The sequence below is a fragment of the Gracilinanus agilis genome, chromosome 2, assembly GCF_016433145.1.
Source record: "Gracilinanus agilis isolate LMUSP501 chromosome 2, AgileGrace, whole genome shotgun sequence".
In the NCBI taxonomy this organism is placed as follows: Eukaryota; Metazoa; Chordata; class Mammalia; order Didelphimorphia; family Didelphidae; genus Gracilinanus; species Gracilinanus agilis.
The window spans coordinates 670,447,588-670,467,226 of record NC_058131.1 but is presented as its reverse complement, the minus strand read 5'-3'; the positions used below and the strand labels follow the sequence as shown (position 1 = coordinate 670,467,226).

Sequence of the window (19,639 nt, the reverse complement as noted above, 5' to 3'; positions counted from 1 at the left end):
GAAAAAAGGTACATCTAAACAACATGCAAAACGTATGTATAGTAACAGGAAAAATAAAATATAGACACAGAAATTGTACAAAAAATCAAGCCATTCCCCAGTTGACAAATGGTCAAGGGACAGATGTGTAAATTGACAGTTTTCAGATAAAGAAGTCAAAACTATCAATAAGCACATGAAAAAGTGTTCTAAATCTCTTATAATTAGAGAAATGCAAATCAAAACAACTCTGAGGTACCACCTCACACCTAGCAGATTGGCAATATGCCAGTAAAGGAAAATAATAAATGTTGGAGAGGATGTGGCAAGATCGGGACACTAATGCATTGCTGGTAGAGTTGTAAATTAATCCAGCCATTCTGGAGGGCAGTTTGGAACTATTTGCAAAGGGCTTTAAAAGATTGCCTGCCCTTTGATCCAGCCATACCACTGCTGGGTTTGTACCCCAAAGAGATATAAGGAAAAATATTTGTACAAAAATATTCATAGCCTTATTCTTTGTGGTGGCAAAAAACTGGAAAATGAGGAAGAGTCTATTGATTGCAGAATGGCTGAACAAATTGTGGTATGTGATGGTGATGGAATATTATTGTGCTGTAAGGATTGATGATCTGGAGGCTTTCCATATGAATTGGGAGAACCTCAGTGAACTGATGCAGAGTGAAATGAGCAGAACCAGAAGAACATTGTACACAGAAAGTGAAACATTGTGGAACAATCCAATGTAATGAATTTTGCTTCTAGTAGCAGTGCAGCAAGCCAGGATACTTCTGAAGGACTTGTGAAAAACAGCAAACAAATAAATACAAAATCCACATTGAGAGAAAGAACTATGAGAGTAGAAATGCAAAAGCAAAACATATGACATCACTTATCACATGTATATATGAGTATGTGATTTGGGGTTTAGGCCTTAAAAAAATCGCTCTATTAGCAAAATTATGGAAATAGATGTGAAGTGACAACATTTGTACAACCCTGTGGAATTGCTTGTCAGCTCTGAGAGGGGGAGAGAAGAGGAGAGGGAAAGAAAATGAATCATGTAAACATGGGAAAAAAAATAAATAAAATTTAAAAATATAGGCTCAGAATTCTGGAATTTAAAGGACTTGTTTAAAGTTAAAGGAAACCAGAACCCAGCTTGGTTACTGGTCTTGTTTCGTGTGACCCAGCTTGGGAAAAGTTCGAGTTAGAGAGAGGCATCAAGAAACTGGGTGGGGTAGAATGGTGGTAGGAGGGCTAAGCCAAGCTTAAAATTTAGGCCTCTTGATTTCTGTTCCTGGATTTTAGCCTGCCTCACTCTTTAACTAAGTAGCTTGTTTAAATGTTCCTATTTGTTAAAAAAATTTTTTTTAAAAATGTTCCTGTTTGTTAATATGTTTCTATTCCCATTTAGGTTAAATCCAGGGCTTTAAAAATACTTAAGCAAATCTTTCTTCTTGCCCTACTCTTAAGATGGCCCCATTCTTTATCAGCTTGTAACAGAAACTGAATGTTACAGAGAAATAGGTGCCTTATTTTTTCCTTCCTTATCCCTTTTTGTTTTCTTTATTCTTATTTGCTTTCTTCTGCTCCTCTACACTGTTATTTAAAATGAAAATCATTATTGTTCTATCTATGCTTATAATTAAGTATTCATCATATTCACAATAATCATTGCATGACATTAATGAACATCAGTGAAGAGAAAAAATCAATTTGGACAAAATGTCCTTTCCTGTTTAACTGCTAAAAGTTAATGGTGAGCTCCTTGTGAACAGGGGTCATTTTATATATTTTTTGGAACAATAATACTCAGCAGAGTGGTGGGCATATAGTGAATCTTCCATGATTAATTTATGCAAGTAAAATGCCAAAAATGTATATTAACAAAAGTTTTTAAAAATTAAGATTATTTGGGAGCCACTTTTGTTTAATTCATTAAAAAAATTTTTTTTATATCAGATTTTCAGAGGTATTCACTCAAATTTAAGTTTACTGACAACAGGCTAGGAATAGTTTACCTCTTGCACAGTGTAACTAACATGCAGGATCTTAAGTGGGGTGAACTGCCTCACAGAATTCCACAGAATGCCCCCTCACCTGGAGTTCTTGGGGGTACTGTGGAATTCTGTGAGGCAGTTCACCCCACTTAAGATCATGCAGGTTACAACAGAGATCAAGAAATCATTTCAAGTCTAATAACATCCAGAAGTTCAGAACCAGATTTTTAAAAACTAATTTTTTTCCCCTGTCAACTTGGAAAAACACAGAACTACTAAAGTAGTCAGAAAAACCAAGTCTTTAATCAGGAGAGATATATAAGTCCAATATAAGTGGGCACTCTCCAAGTGCCAAAAATTAGACAGAGTCAAAACCCTGGGGCTCTGGGGACAGTATCTCTTGGAGGAATCAACCTGCTAGAAGATTCTCCAAAGAATAGAACTTGGGGAACTTTTATATACCATTTGGGGAACTAAGGACAGGGAAGTATGATTGACTGTGTTGTAGGAAAAATGTAGGATTTAACTTAGGTAGTAAAGAGCAGACTTTGCCAGGCAAAAGCTGGTAGGAGCTGAAGATTCCAAACCTAGAATGTTGAGAGAAGGGACTTTTTTCACAGGGACTATGAGCTGACAGTTTGCTTTTGGGAGTTGGGGTTTTACCAACTGTCTGGAGAGCCTGTGGAGTTGTGGTATCTCTGAAGTTGGGTAGTATCTACAAGATCCTCTAGCAAGCCCAAGAAGTTTCAGGTTGAGATAGGAGTTTTATCTGTTTAGTGGCCATAGATACATCCATCTCCCTGACTTCCCCAGTGGATTTATCTTGCTGTTTTACCTGTGTTCCTGGGACAAGCTGATACATCTGGACAACAGCCAAAGGACAGCTTAGTGAGATACCCTTTACCCCTGACCAGCCAGTCATTGCCCAGGCTGTCTGCTGTAGGTTCAGTGATAGAGTAAACATATCCATCCCTTCAGTCCCTGAATCGCCAATAGTCTTTAGAGACAGTTATTCCCTCTTACCTTCACTCCCTGTCCCTGTTCAGTTATTAAACCCTTTTTACAAAAGCTTCCTTGGCCTTTCTCCTTTTCCCAGATATTTAGTTGACACATTGTACCCACTGTATTACTTTCCCTGGTTATTATTGGTTTTACTCTGTTATATGTTATCCTCAGCTAAGTGGTTTTACTTGTGGTTATTCTGTTACTCTGTCAGTTTCCTATAGTCAGTTGAAACATCTGACTGACTACCTATCCTCTACCTACCCTCTTTCTGACTCATTTTAAGCTCTTTACTACACTTGTTTATCCCCTCCTTATTACAATTGATGCCAGGAAATGAGAAACCCAAGACTGTATCCTCTGAGAGAGGCTGATGCTTTACAATTGATATAAAAGAGAAAGATCCAGCCTAGGGCTAGGCTACCTGGGGGAGGACTTTGATACAATGGGAAAAACTACTAGGACAAAAGGGTACTTAACTAATCTAGTACTACTTTTTTTCCCCCAATATGTACCTTTGAAAGTCACATTTGCACTATATTTGAGCACTTCCTGCTTTGGAACCATAAGTTTTGTATTGTGCACCTCAGTATACATATAAAGTATGACTACCTCCTGAGGTAGATGGGAAATGCCACCTTTAATACTATAGGCACCAAATCAGTGTTGATTAAAATGACTAGAAATGAAAAAACTAGAATGACCATGATGTTTACAGTCACAGCTGAGAGGTGAAAACTGACTCCTTACATAATTTTAAGGCATAAAACATTACCTAAGGAAAAGTTACCATCAGGAGTGATCTTTTGTGGGCAGGAAAAGGGATGGATCAATGAAGAACTTAGGTTAGATTGGTTGAATGTGGTCTGGGGTAAGCCGTAGGGTGTGTTACTGTGTCAGAGAGGAAAGCTCTACAAGATGTGTTCAGGGGTCACTTGACTGAAAATGTGAAGATAATTACTGAAATGCCCAGGGACCTAGTTGTTATTCTGGGAGGAATGACGCTGCAATTAATAAGCCATTCAAAGATCATTTGAGGAAAGAATATAATGAATGGATGTTGGCTGGAAACCAATGAATTTATTACTCCATCGAGAAAAATAAAGAAACTGGTTGGCCACTGTATTAGGGAACTGGATCAAAACCACTTGGGACAAAATCTCCACCGAGTCCCTTGTGCTTGGATTAAAAAAATGTATATCAAACAGTATGAATGGCAGTGAAGATGGTGTTTTGTGGGAAGAAGAGGGTGAAGGTGATGATTTGAATGTTGTTTCCACTTTGGGAGATGAAGAAATAGAAGAGGAAGAAGAACATGATTAAATATTGGAAGGTAGTTTCTCATAAGTACCTACAAAAGTAATACATATTTTTTAAAAAGTGTTGGCATTAAAACTTCTTTAACTTGTTTTTAGGACCTTGAAAAAACCTCGATATGAAGTGCCTGCATTAGTCACGGTTTAAGAGAAAGTTGTAATTTAAAAGGAGAAAATAAAATGGGTGCTTCCTCTTTCTGAGTTACCCTACAAAATGCTTGGGATCACACTATAATAGGAATTGTATTATGTTCTGGCTGGTTAGGTAGATCTACTAGTCACACTTGATCTGGGACCATTAAGTACTTTAAGGTCTATTGTTCAGTCTGAAATGGGTGAGTCTCTGACTTCCCTTGGGGTGAGTTCTCTGGGGACTGGGGCAAAATTTGGTTTCCCAAAAAACCCAGTTGACACACATAATTTAACATTTGAAACCCCCTTCCATTGGATGACTTGTCTTCCCATTCCCCAAGAGAGAGGCAAGGTAGGCGTTTTCTGGTAGTTATTTATGCTAGCAAAACCATCAGAAAGTTAGTTTAATTCCTAGTAGACATAAATAAATCAGCCAGGCCCTTTATTAGAATTTTGCAGATGCAGGATTTTACTTGTTTAATGAGGGTAGAAAACAAGGAGAGCCTGAATTAAGAGGTTGGTTGGTTGCCTAGAACTGGATGGGTTTCACAACATTGCCACAATGCAGCAGGATCCACTGAACAGAGAATCTGCTTCCAGAATTCAAGGCAGTTCATTGTGGAGCATCCTCTTCTTCAATTTTCCATGATGATTTCCAAGACCAGCCTCTGCTTTGAAGAATAAAAATGAAGAGAGAACCATAGTCTTTGAAAGAGACTCAAGCTATTTGTATGAATTTGTATGATTTTTAAGTTAGTCACTTTTAGGGACAATGAAATAATTAGGATATTTTCTTTCCAGGACACAGGAAAAATGTTTGGTTTCAGCGTTGTTTAGTGATTGCCCACTTTAAAAAAAACCTAAAACCTCTACCTTCTGTCTTAAGGCAGAAGAGCACAAAGGTCTAGGTAATTGGGGTTAAATGACTTCCCCAAGGTCATTAGTCCATTGCTTGGCAATATTTTAGAACCAGCCATTTCCTTGGCCAAAACTCCATTGTCAGAAGGTGCCCAATCTGATATGTAAGGGTTAACGTGTTAACTTGGAAACAAAAGACAGAACTTCCAAGTAGTCAGAAAACCCACTCTTTAATCAAATAAAGGGATAGACTCATAAATCTGGGCACCATACAGAGTCATAAAGAAATTCCATAGAGCCTGAGACTCTGGGAACCTTATCCCTGGGATACCAACTCCAAAGAGATACTGAACCTGAGAGTCTCTACCTTTGAGAAGCTTACAAAGATTAACCACAGCTATGACATTAGAGAATGATCAGTTTTAACAAAGTAAAAACAATAGTCAAACTCAGGAGCTGGGCTTCCTGAGAGGAAACTTATCCAATAGAGAAGCCTCCAAAACAAAAAGGTGCTTAACATTCAAATCAAAATAGGTGTGCTTAGTACTGGGGTTTCTCAAAAGTAAGGGTAAACCAAGTCATCCAGAAATCCATATTGACACATGTAACTTGAAAATTCCCATTGCTGACCAGACAGGGAATAAATTCTTTGAAGCAGTAGGTGATAAAATATAGGTCATTTAGCTGTTTCCTTTGCACTTTTGTGCTGAGTGGAGCAGCAGGATCTTTTGTACCTACTCACCTAGGTCTTTGTTGGACTGATTGTTGAGAGGGAAAAGGAAACAAAAATGTATTTTTATCTTTATATTTATCTTTTGTCTTTATAATTTTCTGCCTACTAGCTGTTCAGTTAATTAGGTGGTCCACTATGGAATTCCATCTTGGCATAATATTGTCTAAGTGGCTTACTAGTAGCATTTCTACCAAATTTCACTCAGGAGAAGATTAAATATAGGGTATTCCTATTTTTTTTTTTTCAAAAATCAAAACAGGTTTGAAAGAACACAATTCCATAAGGCAATAGTGAGGGATAAACTTTTAATAACTTTGCAGGCTAGGAAAAAGCGAAAGATGCTTTGATTTGACACAGATACTTCTCTACCATCTTGGGCTGCAACTTTTCCAACCATCCTTCCTTGGATCTGGTTGCCAACACTGTGACTCTCTGGTAGTCACTTTAAAGAAAACAGGGTAAAAGGGAAAAGTGAAAACCTAAGTGGTGCCCTGAGGAAAAAATCAGATTGGCATCTAATCTTTCTGTTTTAACAGCTTCTGTAAGCCCTATTGCTTGGGCTGTATAGAATTATGTAAAAACTACTATAGGATTGATTTTGACCACAAGAAAAAACCTCTTTTGGTTCTTTACCACTGACCACTTGGATTAATGAGCTGGAGTTTGGGACAAGGAGTACATTCCTTAAGTTGATAGATTTTAAGGTTTTATTACTTTATGTGACTCAAGTTTTTTAGACAGCTAAGTATTTGCTACTGCCCTAATAGTTAGGAAATAGTGATACATACTTAAAGTAGTTAAGCTGTGCTGGAAATGTTGTTTGTTGCCAATTAAGGGGTTAGAGTGTCCCAGTGCCTCCAGGTGTAGACCTGTAGTATTCTTGGGGGCAAAATCTTTCTGGGCTTTCAAAAGGCTTTACCACCCATGCCAGCAGTGGTCCAGTAGTTAGACATTGGTGAATCCTTGTATTCAATAAGGGCAAGTCAAGGATTTTAGGAAAGCTAATTGAAGTATTAAGCCTAAATTTAAATTACTTGTCACTATGGTGGGCATAGTTTTGTTATGTTGGGATTATTTGATTAGAAGTGATGGCCATAGTCCATCTCATGGTCTGAAGAAAGTGAATACATTTTTTTCTTGGAAATGAAATTACTTGATATGAATGGCATCACTTACCAGTGCATCCTTTCTAATGAGATCATTTCACTCACAGGCAAACAAATAATTTCCTAAGTAGAAGCTTATGCTGTTCCATTATCTTACCTATAGAATGAGTTGTTATTTTAAAATATAAATGTTGGGTGGCCCAGTGGTTTGAGAGCCAGGCCTAGAGACTGGTGGTCCTGGGTTCAAACATGACTTCAGACACTTCCTAGCAGTGTGACCCTGGGCAAGTCACTTAACCCTTATTGCCTAGCTCTTACCATTCTTCTGCCTTGGAACCTATACACAGTAATGATTCTTGTATAGGTCTCTAATTCTAGATGGTCATGGCAAGGATGCAAGGAAGGAATATGTAGGGAGGAATGAGAGATGTGAGGGTGTAGCAATCCAGGTATACATTAATTGTGATATTATTTTAAGAAGTATTCAAAAAAAAACTTAACTCTTATATTTTCTATACCACTTTAAGTGTGTTTTGACACAGTTTGGGAAAGATTGTTAAAAAGGGCAGTCACGATTTTAAACAAAAGTGGAGACAGAGGGAAAGGAACAACACCATTAAAAGCTACCGATCCATACTTTGTGGAGAAAAAGCATAATTACTGAGAGACTTATACCATTTAGAGGTCATGTCCAAAATATGACTTTCCTTAAAAACAGAAACTTTCATTTAATACTATATCATTTTCTCTTGTAAGTCTTCTAGGTGGAACTCTGTGAAAGAGTAACCATTCATAAGAGCAACATCTTTTGTTACTTTCTACTCCCTTATTTGGTCATTGGAGTTGGTTTTAAGTTTTAAGATCCAGTATTTAATGTTAGTATTTTACAATACAGGAGAAGCATCACATGTTAAGAGCCTTTCTTGGAATTAGGAAGACCTTGGAGCAAGTCTTGTCTTCACTTATACTAGCTCTGGGACCAGGGAGAAGTAGTCTAACTTTAGAATGCCTGACCCAAGGCAACTTTTTAAAATATTAAATTACTGCTGAGTAAATGACCTGTTGTTAATTGCTCTTAAAGTTCATATATATATATTTCTTTAGAAAGGAAAATAGTCTTTAAGATTGTGTGAAAATGGAATTTTGGAGTTTGGAAGTATGATCTGTAATGTTCAAGACCAGAATTTGTTTAAATGAGTGAGTGTGGATTATTTTATCACTACTTCCTAAACTAGCTAATTATGTTGAGCAGTCGATATCATATAACTGCGAATCATTGAATACCATAATCTCAGAAAAAACTAAATTGCAGGTGATTTAAAAGTCAGTATATTTTTTCTTGATGGGTGTAAGAAAGCAGTAGTAACATATTACTGATGATGGTTTGCATACTAGAAGTGGTAGGAAAGGCATCATTAAGGATAGGAATGACTGGTTGAGGTGATCCAGTCATATATAAAGTATATAATGACTAGAACTTTTTGATATGCCCAAAAGTGATGGCTTTTGGGGAAGAATCTCAAGCAGTTGATGAATCAGGCTTAACCCCTGCCTATGGGAAGATTATGCTTTGTAGCTACATCAGAATACAAAACATTTGGAGGAAGTTGGAACATATCCACACACAGTGCCTTATTCCCTTTCTCCCTTTTCAGAGGTTGGCTTTTGAGAAATCTTTATAGTGTAGTAGTTCTCTACCCTTTCTGAAACCTGAAAATTTATCTAAATCTAAATTTCTATTATATAGCAATTGAAATTACCACAGGACTATATAATATCACCTGGTCTATTGCTATTGGCATTAGGGTTTATTCTTTCTCTTCCTTAAATCCCATTACATGCTTCTATCTCATTCCCATGATGGTGGCTGAAGTACATGACTCATCTGTAAATGAGGTGGCACTGCCTTTTGCTATACTACTGATTCAGTTCATGGTGCGAATAGTGTGAAGGATAACAGAGAGCTCAGATACTGCTCTGGTAGCCACAATGTATTAAAAGGAAACAGAGGGAAGTTTCTGGTATACCTGGGAGCTCTTTGGAGTATTTTTGGGAAAAAACAGGAAAAAGAATTACACTGGATAGAAAAAGGTGGGTGGTTTTCCATCTGAATTGATGGAAGCACCCTGAAGAATAAGACAACCGACCTAAGAGGTGCCACTGAGACTTCATTCCCCTGGGAAAGAAAGTTGGGAACCTGAGCAGAAAGAATGAAACAACTAACCTTTGTTGAAAAAAGGAAAAGAGAAGAAAGACAATCAAAGGTTGGGGTCAGAGAAGATCAATTATCTATCTTGAGCAAACAAAAATGATGTAAGTATGTTGAGGTAGAAAAGTCTATAGTCTGTTTTTATTTTAAGATATTTTAAATGTGAGAATTTTAGCTTTGTACAGATCTTTGAACTGAAAATCTTTTTTTTCCCTTTCTCATTTAGTCTTTGTATTTAACTGTGTTGGGGAATTACTAATTTCTGAAAATGATGAATCATAAGTCTCATAGGTTTATACTCTACATATTTTGTAATTGGTAGTATTAAAAGTATATATTGAGGCTTATGATATCTCCAAGCCTCAATGTCCTGTTTGTAAATTGTGGATAATATCCTCCTTGACCCTTCTGCTTCATCTACCCTTTGAATCATTCCTCTTTTGGAGACTCACTTTCTGAATGGATTCTATGACCTAGCTAGGATTTATTACCTCATTAATATGACTTATTTATTTGGACTTTTTCATTCTGTCAGAACTTGTTTGAGTGAAAGCTTGTCACAACCCTTCTCACTTTTTAACCAGTGGTCTACTTGATACATTCATAGCTCATTCATATAACAACGTTGATAGAGATATGAAAGGAGGTACATGTTTTGGTAGTTGTTGCTGCCTTCTCTGTTGGCTTTATCTAAAAACAAAAGATTTATTACTTTTATAAATCAGATCAATTAACAAGCATTTATTAAGCACTTAGTATGTGCCAAACCCAGGGAGACAAAGATAAAGATGAAATGATCTCTTCTCACCTTGCATGCTGTAAAAGTGAAATTTGGGAAAATGCCATCTAAAAGTGTATATATTTCTATGGACAAGGGAAATGTATCAAAACTACATTTCCCGTGATCCAACATGGTCCAACTGGTTTCCGTTTCCGGGTCTTTGGGGCTTGGGGAGGCCAACGTCTTGACGCATGGAAGAGCTTAAATCTCCTGGGTTAGGAGGGAGTGGCTCTTTGCCAGTAGGCTCTCTTGGGCAGCAGACTGGAGACAGTAATGGAGGCAGCAGTTTTGAATGCTTACAAGTGCGTGGTCTGATAACTTTATCTATAAACATGGCTTTAATTAAAATACTAATTTATATTATTATACCAGCCCTTATCATTTTTAATATTAATAATGCTGTTCTTTTTGTAGGATGTAAGTTCCTAAAAAGAAGATTTTTCATTTTTGTCTTTTTGTCTTTTACCTCTAGTGCATTGCCATGTGATAGGCTGATTTTCCAGTTTACTGAGCACAAAGCTTCATCTGTTACAATTCACATACATACTCATTCCTAGTTACCTCTTCCCTGAAATGGCTAGCCCAGATGGTCATTAGGCCCTCAAGATTTAAGTTTTAATTTTGATAGATTAGCGTGGCAGTCCCAGAAAATTCAGCGGTCACAGTTACACAAAACTAGAGTTGTCATCGGGTGCCCGTGGTGGCCAAAGTAAATTCTGGTGTGTCTTTGACCCCATTGATTTGGTAGATGCCCCAGTGATTACTTTAGTAAGCACAATCTTATGTAACCTTCCCTTCAGCACATTTTTATGGTTTGACGTGGTCTTCCCACCCTCTTGATTCATTACTATTTAGGTATTTATTCATGCCTTATCAGGACTTTAGAATTTAGATGTTGAAACACCTTACCAGTTGCCATCCCAACCTCTCATTTTGCAAATGAGAAAGCTGAATTTGAGAGAGATGTAGTGATTTTTATCAAGGCCAAAGTGGGTGTGGAGTAGCATATAATTAATATCATGTCCCAGACTCATCATTTATACTTTTGCATGGGCATTTTGGATGTATGTTGTTGAACTAATCTTTGATATTTATATACTTCATAAAAAAATCTGTTTTATTTCAGAGCTGGAATTATTGCCACAATCACTACTACATTTTAAAGAACTTCATTATGCTTATAGCTAATAATATTACCCAACATTTGATATTTGCTCAATAAATTTCAGTCACTCTCCATTATTGCTAAGTCTATAATGTGTGGTGCTCTTCCCCTTTTTACAAACTCTCCCATGTACTCCATCTCACCTTGCCTGCCCCTTGGGTTCCCTAGTTTCCTTCAAAGGTCAGTTTTAAGTGTCCCCTTCTACGTGATGTTCCCCGTTGCTAGTCCTCTGTCTTTCTCTATGTTCTCCCCCCATTTCTTGTATATACTTTTATAGGTATATAGAGTCTGGATAGATGGATAGTGAACTCCCAGATTTGGAAGCTTCCTCTTCCAATGTAAGGTGCTACCTTCTCTGAAGTTTGTAGTTAGAGAGTTGCCTAGTATACCAGAGTTATTCTGCACAACTGGAGTCACAGGTCTCTGCAGTTTCAGTATGAGCTTTCCAAACTCTAGGCCTTGTTGCTCAAATATATTTTAATGTCTATACATGTCTGTGTACAAACACACAAATACATGTAGGGTGTCTCCTCCAGTAGAATGTTTCTTGGGGTCAGGAATTGGTTTCATTTTTAACTTTGTTTCCCCAGTGTCTAGCACAGTATCTGGCACATAGGTGCCACCCACACCCACACACAAGAATCTAGTCCAATTCAAGGAGTGAGAGCCCTTTTCCTGGAGATAAGTGATTAAAGAAAAGAGCAGAGGAAAGGCAAGTTATCAACCATAGGAAAAAGTACTTCAAATCACTAATGAAAAGAAATGCAAATTAAAACAATCCTGAAGCCTCACTTCACACCTATTTGGGTGGTAAAGATGACAAGAGGAGATGGTAAATGTTAGAAGGACTTTGGGAAGATAGACATACTCCTATACTGTGGTTCAAACTTTGATTTCCTTCACTGGTTCTGGAAAACAATTTAGAATTATAGCTCCATAGTCACTAAATTGAAAATATCCTTTGATGATTTTTGATAGCAGTACTAGGCTTATACCTCAAAAAAATTAAAGGAAGAGGGAACATTCCTATAGGTGACCCATTGAATAGAGTGCTAGCTCTAGTATCAGGAAGACCAGATTTCATATCTAGCCTTAGACATTTACTAGCTTTGTGGTTTTGGGCAAGTTGCTTAAAACCTCTGTTTGACTCAGTTTCTTCATCTGCAAAATCTATATTATAATAGCACCTATGTTGCAGGTGTTATGAGGATCAAATGAGATATTTGTAAAGTTCTTGCCACATGATTGTCATCTTATAAATGCTAAAAATTATCTTCCCAAAGTTATAAAAATAGTTTTTGCATAGAAAATAAAATTTAAAAATATTTAGAAATTCATTTCCAGGGAAAGGTTTAGTAGCAGCTGAGGTCAGGGAAGAGGAAAAAGAATCTCTCTTTTTTTAAACCCTTACCTTCTGTCTTAGAATCAATACTAAAGATCTTATGTATTGGTTCCAAGGAAGAACAGTAAGGGCTAAGCAATGGGGATTAAATGACTTGCCCAGGGTCACACAGCTAGGAAGTGTCTGAAGCTAGATTTGAACCTAGGACCTCCTGTCTCTAGGCCTGGCTCACAATCCACTGAGATACCTACCTGCTGCATTATAGTCTTTTAAAGGAAGAAGTGGTTGATTTAAGATTTGAAGGAAACTAGGATTTCTAAGAGACATGAGTAGAGAGCTAATTGTGTTTCAGGTTTGGTAGAGAGCCTTCTTAGAAGTATGAAGATGAGACATAGTAGGTGCTTAATAAAACTGACTTGATTAAAATGTTGTACATGAAGAACTGTGAGTAAGCTAGTTTGGCTCCATATGAAGGAGAATAATGGGTAAGAATCTGTATCAATATCTGTTTTTGTTTTTATTTTTTAACCCATTTTCCATTTTTTAGCCCATTTTCCATTTTTTAGCCCTATCAGCTTTTTAATTTAGTTGGAAGTTACTTTAGTCCTGTGCTATATAAATTTTTATTTTTGTCGTAAACAATTGACAGCCTGACTGTACACAGACAGATGATTCAGAAATATCTCCCCTATCAGTTACATCCTTTTGTTTCCCATGGATTAAAGATAATCAGTTTTTTTTTTTTTTTTGAGAGGTCATTTGTTCTTGATAATGAGCACCTACCTTAAACTCTTCTGGAATAAAGGATCCATAATATATAGGCATGAAGGCTTCTTTATATCCTTATTGTAACAATGGGAAGTGATCAGATAGATTGTGCCCCAAGAAAAACTCAAACTTAAACAAGGGACAACTCAATATGATGTAAAAAATTGGTTGGAGGACAACTGACTTGTCAAGGGCCTACAGTGAGATTTGTAAGATCCCAACTCATTTGGTTGGTCTGTTAGACAAATATATTTGTGCATTTCTATGACTAGTATTTTTTGTTTTTTATGTCTGTTACAGGTATGGTCTGAAACCCAATGACCAAATTTTGGCAGAGGAGAAACACAAAGAATTGTAAGTATATTTTAGAATATTATTATACTTAGCATGTGGTGCTGTCTGTGGTTAGTATCCTAACATAAAAGCTGATATAGTGTAATCAACACTATACTTTCATTCTTTTGGAAATAAAGGTAGGCAATTTACTGAAAACAGTTCATTTAACCCTAGATTAGAAATAATTTCTCTCAGTGGTATCTGAAAAGTACCTATAGAATATAGTTATATATTTAGACATTCAAAGTAATAATGTGGATTGTCACATTTATTTAGTTTCTTTTTTCACAGATAAAATGGAAAATTGTCATTGTTTTAAGTGTTAATCTTTTTGAATGGCCATGTTTATCATGTTCCTGAAGGAGTATCACCTTGTTTATAATTAATTTGCTAGTATATAGGATTGGTAATATGGAGAGTCATTGTTGCATAGTGGATGGAGAGCTGTCTTTAAGAGTTAAGAAGTCCTGTATTCATGTCTGGATTGTGACATGTACTATGACTGATTGTAGAGTACCTCTGGACAAATCACTTGCAGCTGGTGGCACAGTGGATAGAGTGTGGTCCTGGAGTCTGGAGGACCCAAGTTCAGATTTGGCCTCATACACTTACTAGCTATGGTAGAGTACTAAACTTTTGTCTGCCTGTTTCCTCATCCTTAAAATGGATATAATAAATAGTGTAGTGCTATTTCCCAGGGTTGTGTAAGGATCAAATGAGTAAATGTTTATAAACTTGAAAATTCTGTTGCAAAGTTTTTGTTGTTATTAACCTTTCAGTCTCCAAGCAAATTTCTTAAGACTTGAAATTGAAAAGCAGGTACAGATATTTATAGAAAGAGGCAATTCTTCACTAAGCTCTCTGACTACTGAAGAAATAATTAGTCTTGTGAAAAGAATGTCAAAATTCATTGGATCATAGCTGTAGAGCTGGAAGGGACCTTAGAGGCCAGTGCATACAAATGGAGAAATGATGAAGGGACTTGCCTAGAATAACATAACTAATGCATAGGGAAGATCCAAACCTATGTGCCCTATTCATTACTTGTTGATAATGAACTGTTTATATATATAAATTAAACCTTTTAAAGTGAATTCTTTAGTTTTCAATATAATTTATTTAAGATCTTTTGTTTAACTTTTATTAAAATGAATCATTGTGTTTTGAAATTTATTCATAACTATTTTAAAGATATTTGTTGCTAAACCCCTGAAATGTATTGTATATCTGTAATTATTTAGATACAGACCATTAAATAATTAACTAGTTGCAGTTATTTAATAGTTTTGAAATACTCTTAGTTTTTATGTCACCTAACCTCCTAGGGCCTCAGTTTCTTCAATCTGTAAGATAAAGGGATTGGAGCAAATAGCTTCTGAGGCCCCTTCCAACTCTGGGTCTGTGATCCTATTATGTAAAACATAAGTCCAGTAATATGAATCACAAAAAGATCAAGCAAAGGGTCTGTAAGTTTATGGGAGCAAAGTGAAAGTGAAAAGGACAGACTGATCCTGAATCTAACAAATAACTGTGAATCCAGAGAGATCAAGGTCTGGCAGTGGAATGGGATAGATCAAAATAGCAAAAGCGAATGGAGGGCATAGAAACGTATTTCCACATTAACCATGTAGTGAAAGAGAACACCATCTTCCCCCTCCTTCAATGAAACAAAAAACTATGTTTCTATTTGCATTTAGAATCCATCAGTTCTTTCTTTGAGGTGGATAGCATTTTTCATTATAAGTTCTTTAGAATTGTCTTGGATTATTTTATTGCTGAGAATAGCTAAATCTTTCAGAGCTGATTATTTTTATAGTACTGCTGTTACTCTGTGCAATGTTCTTCTGGTTCTTCTCACTTCACTTTGCATCAGTTTATATGTTTGTCTAAAAGCAACCTGCTTATTTATCATTTTATGCTATTCCACAATAATATACCACAACTTGTTCAGTCAATCCCCAAATGATGGGCATCTCCTCAGTTTCCCATTCTTTGCCTCTACACAAAGAGCTATTAGAATATTTTTGTACAAATAATTCCTTTTACTTTAAAAAAAATCTCTTTGGGATACAGACTTAGTAGTGGTATTGCTGGTTCAAAGATTTGATATGGTTTGATAGCCCTTTGGGTATAGTTCCAAATTGCTCTCCACAAAGGTAGGATAAGTTCACAACTCTACCAATAGTGCATTAGTATCCCTATATCCCCTCTAGCATTCATCATTTCCCTTTTCTCTGACATTTTAGTCAATCTGATAGGTGGAAGGTGGTACCTTAGAGTTGTTTTAATGTGCATTTATCTAATCAATAATGATCTGGAAAATTCTTTCATGATTATTAGATAGCTATGATTTCTTCTGAAATCTGCCTATTCATATCCTTTGACCATTTAACAAGGTGAGATTTTTAGCTTCCTAAAAATATTTGGTAAGCTCGATAACTGAAGAGAATGCATTGTTCTAAGGGTAGGTCCAGTTATTCTTTTGGAAACTATTATAAGATATATGTGTACATAGCTTTAAATTTGTTTCATTTAAGATAAGCATGCCACCTTCTGTGGAACCAAAGCTTATGGAGCAAGAGGCTTACTGCTGTTGACACTTCCCTCATTTTGGCATTATTTCAAAATTTGCTCATTCCTTTTGACAGCTGGTTCTCTTGTGTTTTGATGCCCACATCCTGAAGAAAAACTTGGTAGGATATGTCTGAGTAAAAGAAGATTATCTACTCTCAGTATAGCTCCAGAGATATCTGGTTTTAATTATAAGCAGATGTCACAAAAAGAGGGTTTTATAGCATTGCCTCATATTGAACTTTTCCCTTCAAATGATATGCTTCAGATATTTCTGTATTCATCTCATATCACAAAAAGGAACAATAAAGACCACATCAAACTTTTGAAACTTCCAAAGAATGAACTGTTTATATGATACATTAATTACATCAGAGATTATGTATTAATCACAACTTCTCAGTGAGACTATTTACTAAAAGGAATATATTTGTTTTACTCTGGTAACAGCAATAATAAAAAAAATTTGCTTTCATTTATTTGTTTGTTTATTTATTGCTAACATTTAAATAATTCCTACTTTGGGCCCCTTGGTTGATAGATGCTATTATTATTCCCATTTTAAAGTCAGGAAACTTTGGCAAATAGAGATTAAGATTAAGTGACTTGCCTAGGGCCCCATTGCTAATAAATTTCTGAGGCTGGATTCTCTGTACACTTTATTCCCTAGCTGGTATTGTGTGAAGATTGTATTATATAAATGAGTAAATTGACAGTCTTAAGTTGATTTAATATTCTAAATCTTTGTTTTCATAATTTCCTTTTGTTTGAACTCTGTGTGTGATGCTTTCCATAGTCTTAGGAGTGAAGAGCTAGACCTAGAAAGGAGACCTTAGAGGCCTTCGAATTCATTCCCTTCACTTTACAGTTGAGGTGGGAATCTGAGGTCCATGGGAGTAACTTGCCTCAGTTCACCCAGGTAGTACACACAGATGATGATAATCATCTTATCTGGGCATTTGACTCTTTGTTTTGTGCTCCATTTGAAGTCACATCCAGAAAATCATCAAACACAATTCTCTGGAGTTCCATTTGTCTAAGCTCTGTATGTGTGTGTGTGTGTGTGTGAGATTCCTAAGTTGAAGACCTTCCAGATGTCATTTTGTTCTTTGTCCAAATACTTTAAAAAAATCAATAGGTTATTGATATTACAGAATTTTATATTCTTTACTTCTAGATCATTTGTATGATTGTAAAGATAGCTGATTATAGAAAGTTATTTTTGCACATAAAAGGTCATTCTCATAAAGATTTTGTGCGACAACAAAATAAATATGTCAGTATAGTACTTGACTGTCTTAGTTGGCTCCACCTTCTTTAAAATTTTATTTTTTTGTAAAAACATCATTAGTCACATTTCCCTGCTCCATTTTTCTATTATTTGTTTATTTTTTAGGTAAATAGTGTTAAGTGACTTGCCCAGGGTCACACAACTAGGAAGTGAGTTCCTGACTCCAGACCCAGCACTCGATTTGAAATTATTTTTTTTTTAAACCCTTACTTTCTGTCTTGGAGTCAATACTGTGTATTGGCTCCAAGGCAGAAGAGTGGTGAGGGCTAGGCAATGGGGGTCAAGTGACTTGCCCAGGATCACACAGCTGGGAAGTGTCTGAGGCCAGATTTGAACCTAGGACCTCCTGTCTCTAGGCCTGACTCTCAATCCACTGACCTACCCATCTGCCCCCTTGAAATTATTTAAAAAAAAAATGTATCCTTGAGTGTTTTGTTGTTTCCAGTATTAATTTGGTTTAAATTTATTTGGTAAGGTACACACTGGTAAAATGTTTGACAACTGACACTCTGGGAGAAAAATGTACACAAGATATACTTTTTTTTTTTTAAACCCTTACCTTCTATCTTGGAGCCAATTGACCTCCTGTCTCTAGGCCCGACTCTCATTCCACTGAGCTACCCAACTGCCCCCTGCAAGATATACTTTTAATTTTAATCTGCATTTAACATTTTCTCCATTATTTTTTAAGATCTTTAGTCCAGTGGTTCCCAAACTTTTTTTGGCCTACCGCCCCCTTTCCAGAAAAAAATTACTTAGCACCCCTGGAAATTAATTTTTTAAAATTTTAATAGCAATTAATAGGAAAGATAAATGCACCCTGTGGCCCCCCTGGATCACTGTAGCCCCCACTAGGGGGTGGTGGCGCCCACTTTGGGAAACACTGGTCTATACAGTCAAAAATATTAAATCAAACTCTCATGTGTAGGAGTTTGCTGATTTCTTTTTTTTTTTTTAAACTCTTACCTTCCATCTTAGAATCAATACTGTGTATTGGTTCTCAATCTACTGAGCTACTCAGCTGCCCCCAAGTTTGCTGATTTCTCAAGGTGTAAATGTCCACACTGAAATACCCAGCTCCAATATACCCCTTTTCTGACTTCCTCTTGCAGAGAATAGAGCCTCAGGCCTGGTGTCAAGGAGACTGGAATCTGGCCTTAGGCACTAGCTATGTGACCCTGGGCAAGTCACTTAACCTTGTTTGCTTCAGTTTCCTCACCTAGAAAATGAACTGAGAAGGAAATGACAAACCTCATTAGTGTCTCTGCCAAGAAAAGCCCAAATGAATTCAGTGAGACACACCATAAAGGACTGAACAGCAGCAATAAAATTTCATTTTCTAGGATCATGGGGGTGAGGCCATAAAATCTCAACCCGATCCTCTAGCCTAACTCCTTCTCACTGTTCTTGGAGGATGTGACTAGGTAGCAGAATGGAAAAAAACAATTTAGTTTTTACTTCTTTACAAAGAAGGAAGTTGTAGCTCCTGGGCTGACCAGTAAATAATTGAGGAGTGAGTCTCTGCTTTAACCTCTAATCTGTCCATGATTTACCTTCACAGATTCAGGGCATTCTGAGATGGATGCTACATCTTTAAATCAATTGTTATCTGTCAGAATGGATGTCTGGAAAGAGTACAAGACTTTGTGGTCAGGTTCACATAATGCCCCTGGCTCTAATATCTCAGTGACCCTCAGTTTTCTTATCTGTAAAGTGGAAATACATGTAGTGCAATGATCTAAGACAATTCCAAAGGACTCATGATGAAAAAGACCATTCACAGCCAAAGAAAGAACTGATGGAGTCTGAATGGAGATTGAAGCAGACCATTTTTCACTTTTTTTTAATGAGTAATTTTTTTTTTTGGTGATAAGTGCCTTTTTTCACAATATGTTGAATATGGAAATATATATTGCTTTGCAGCACATGCTTAACCTATATAAAATTGCTTACTGCCTCAGGGAGGAGAGAAGGAATGAAGGAATAGAATTTGGAAGTCAAAATGTGAAAAAACATGTTAGAATTTCTTCTACAGGTAATTGGGGGA

At 36.5% G+C, this 19,639-nt stretch overlaps 1 protein-coding gene across 2 annotated transcripts in view; it reads left to right on the top strand.

Annotated features, from left to right (window-relative positions):
- ADK (adenosine kinase) overlaps positions 1–19,639 on the top strand; it is a 599,089-nt gene that overhangs the window by 20,637 nt on the left and 558,813 nt on the right. For both annotated transcript variants that reach the window (XM_044659050.1, XM_044659053.1), the window contains exon 3: positions 13,695–13,748. In XM_044659050.1, coding sequence (XP_044514985.1) covers positions 13,695–13,748 — 54 coding nt within the window. The remainder of the gene's footprint in view (positions 1–13,694; positions 13,749–19,639) is intronic.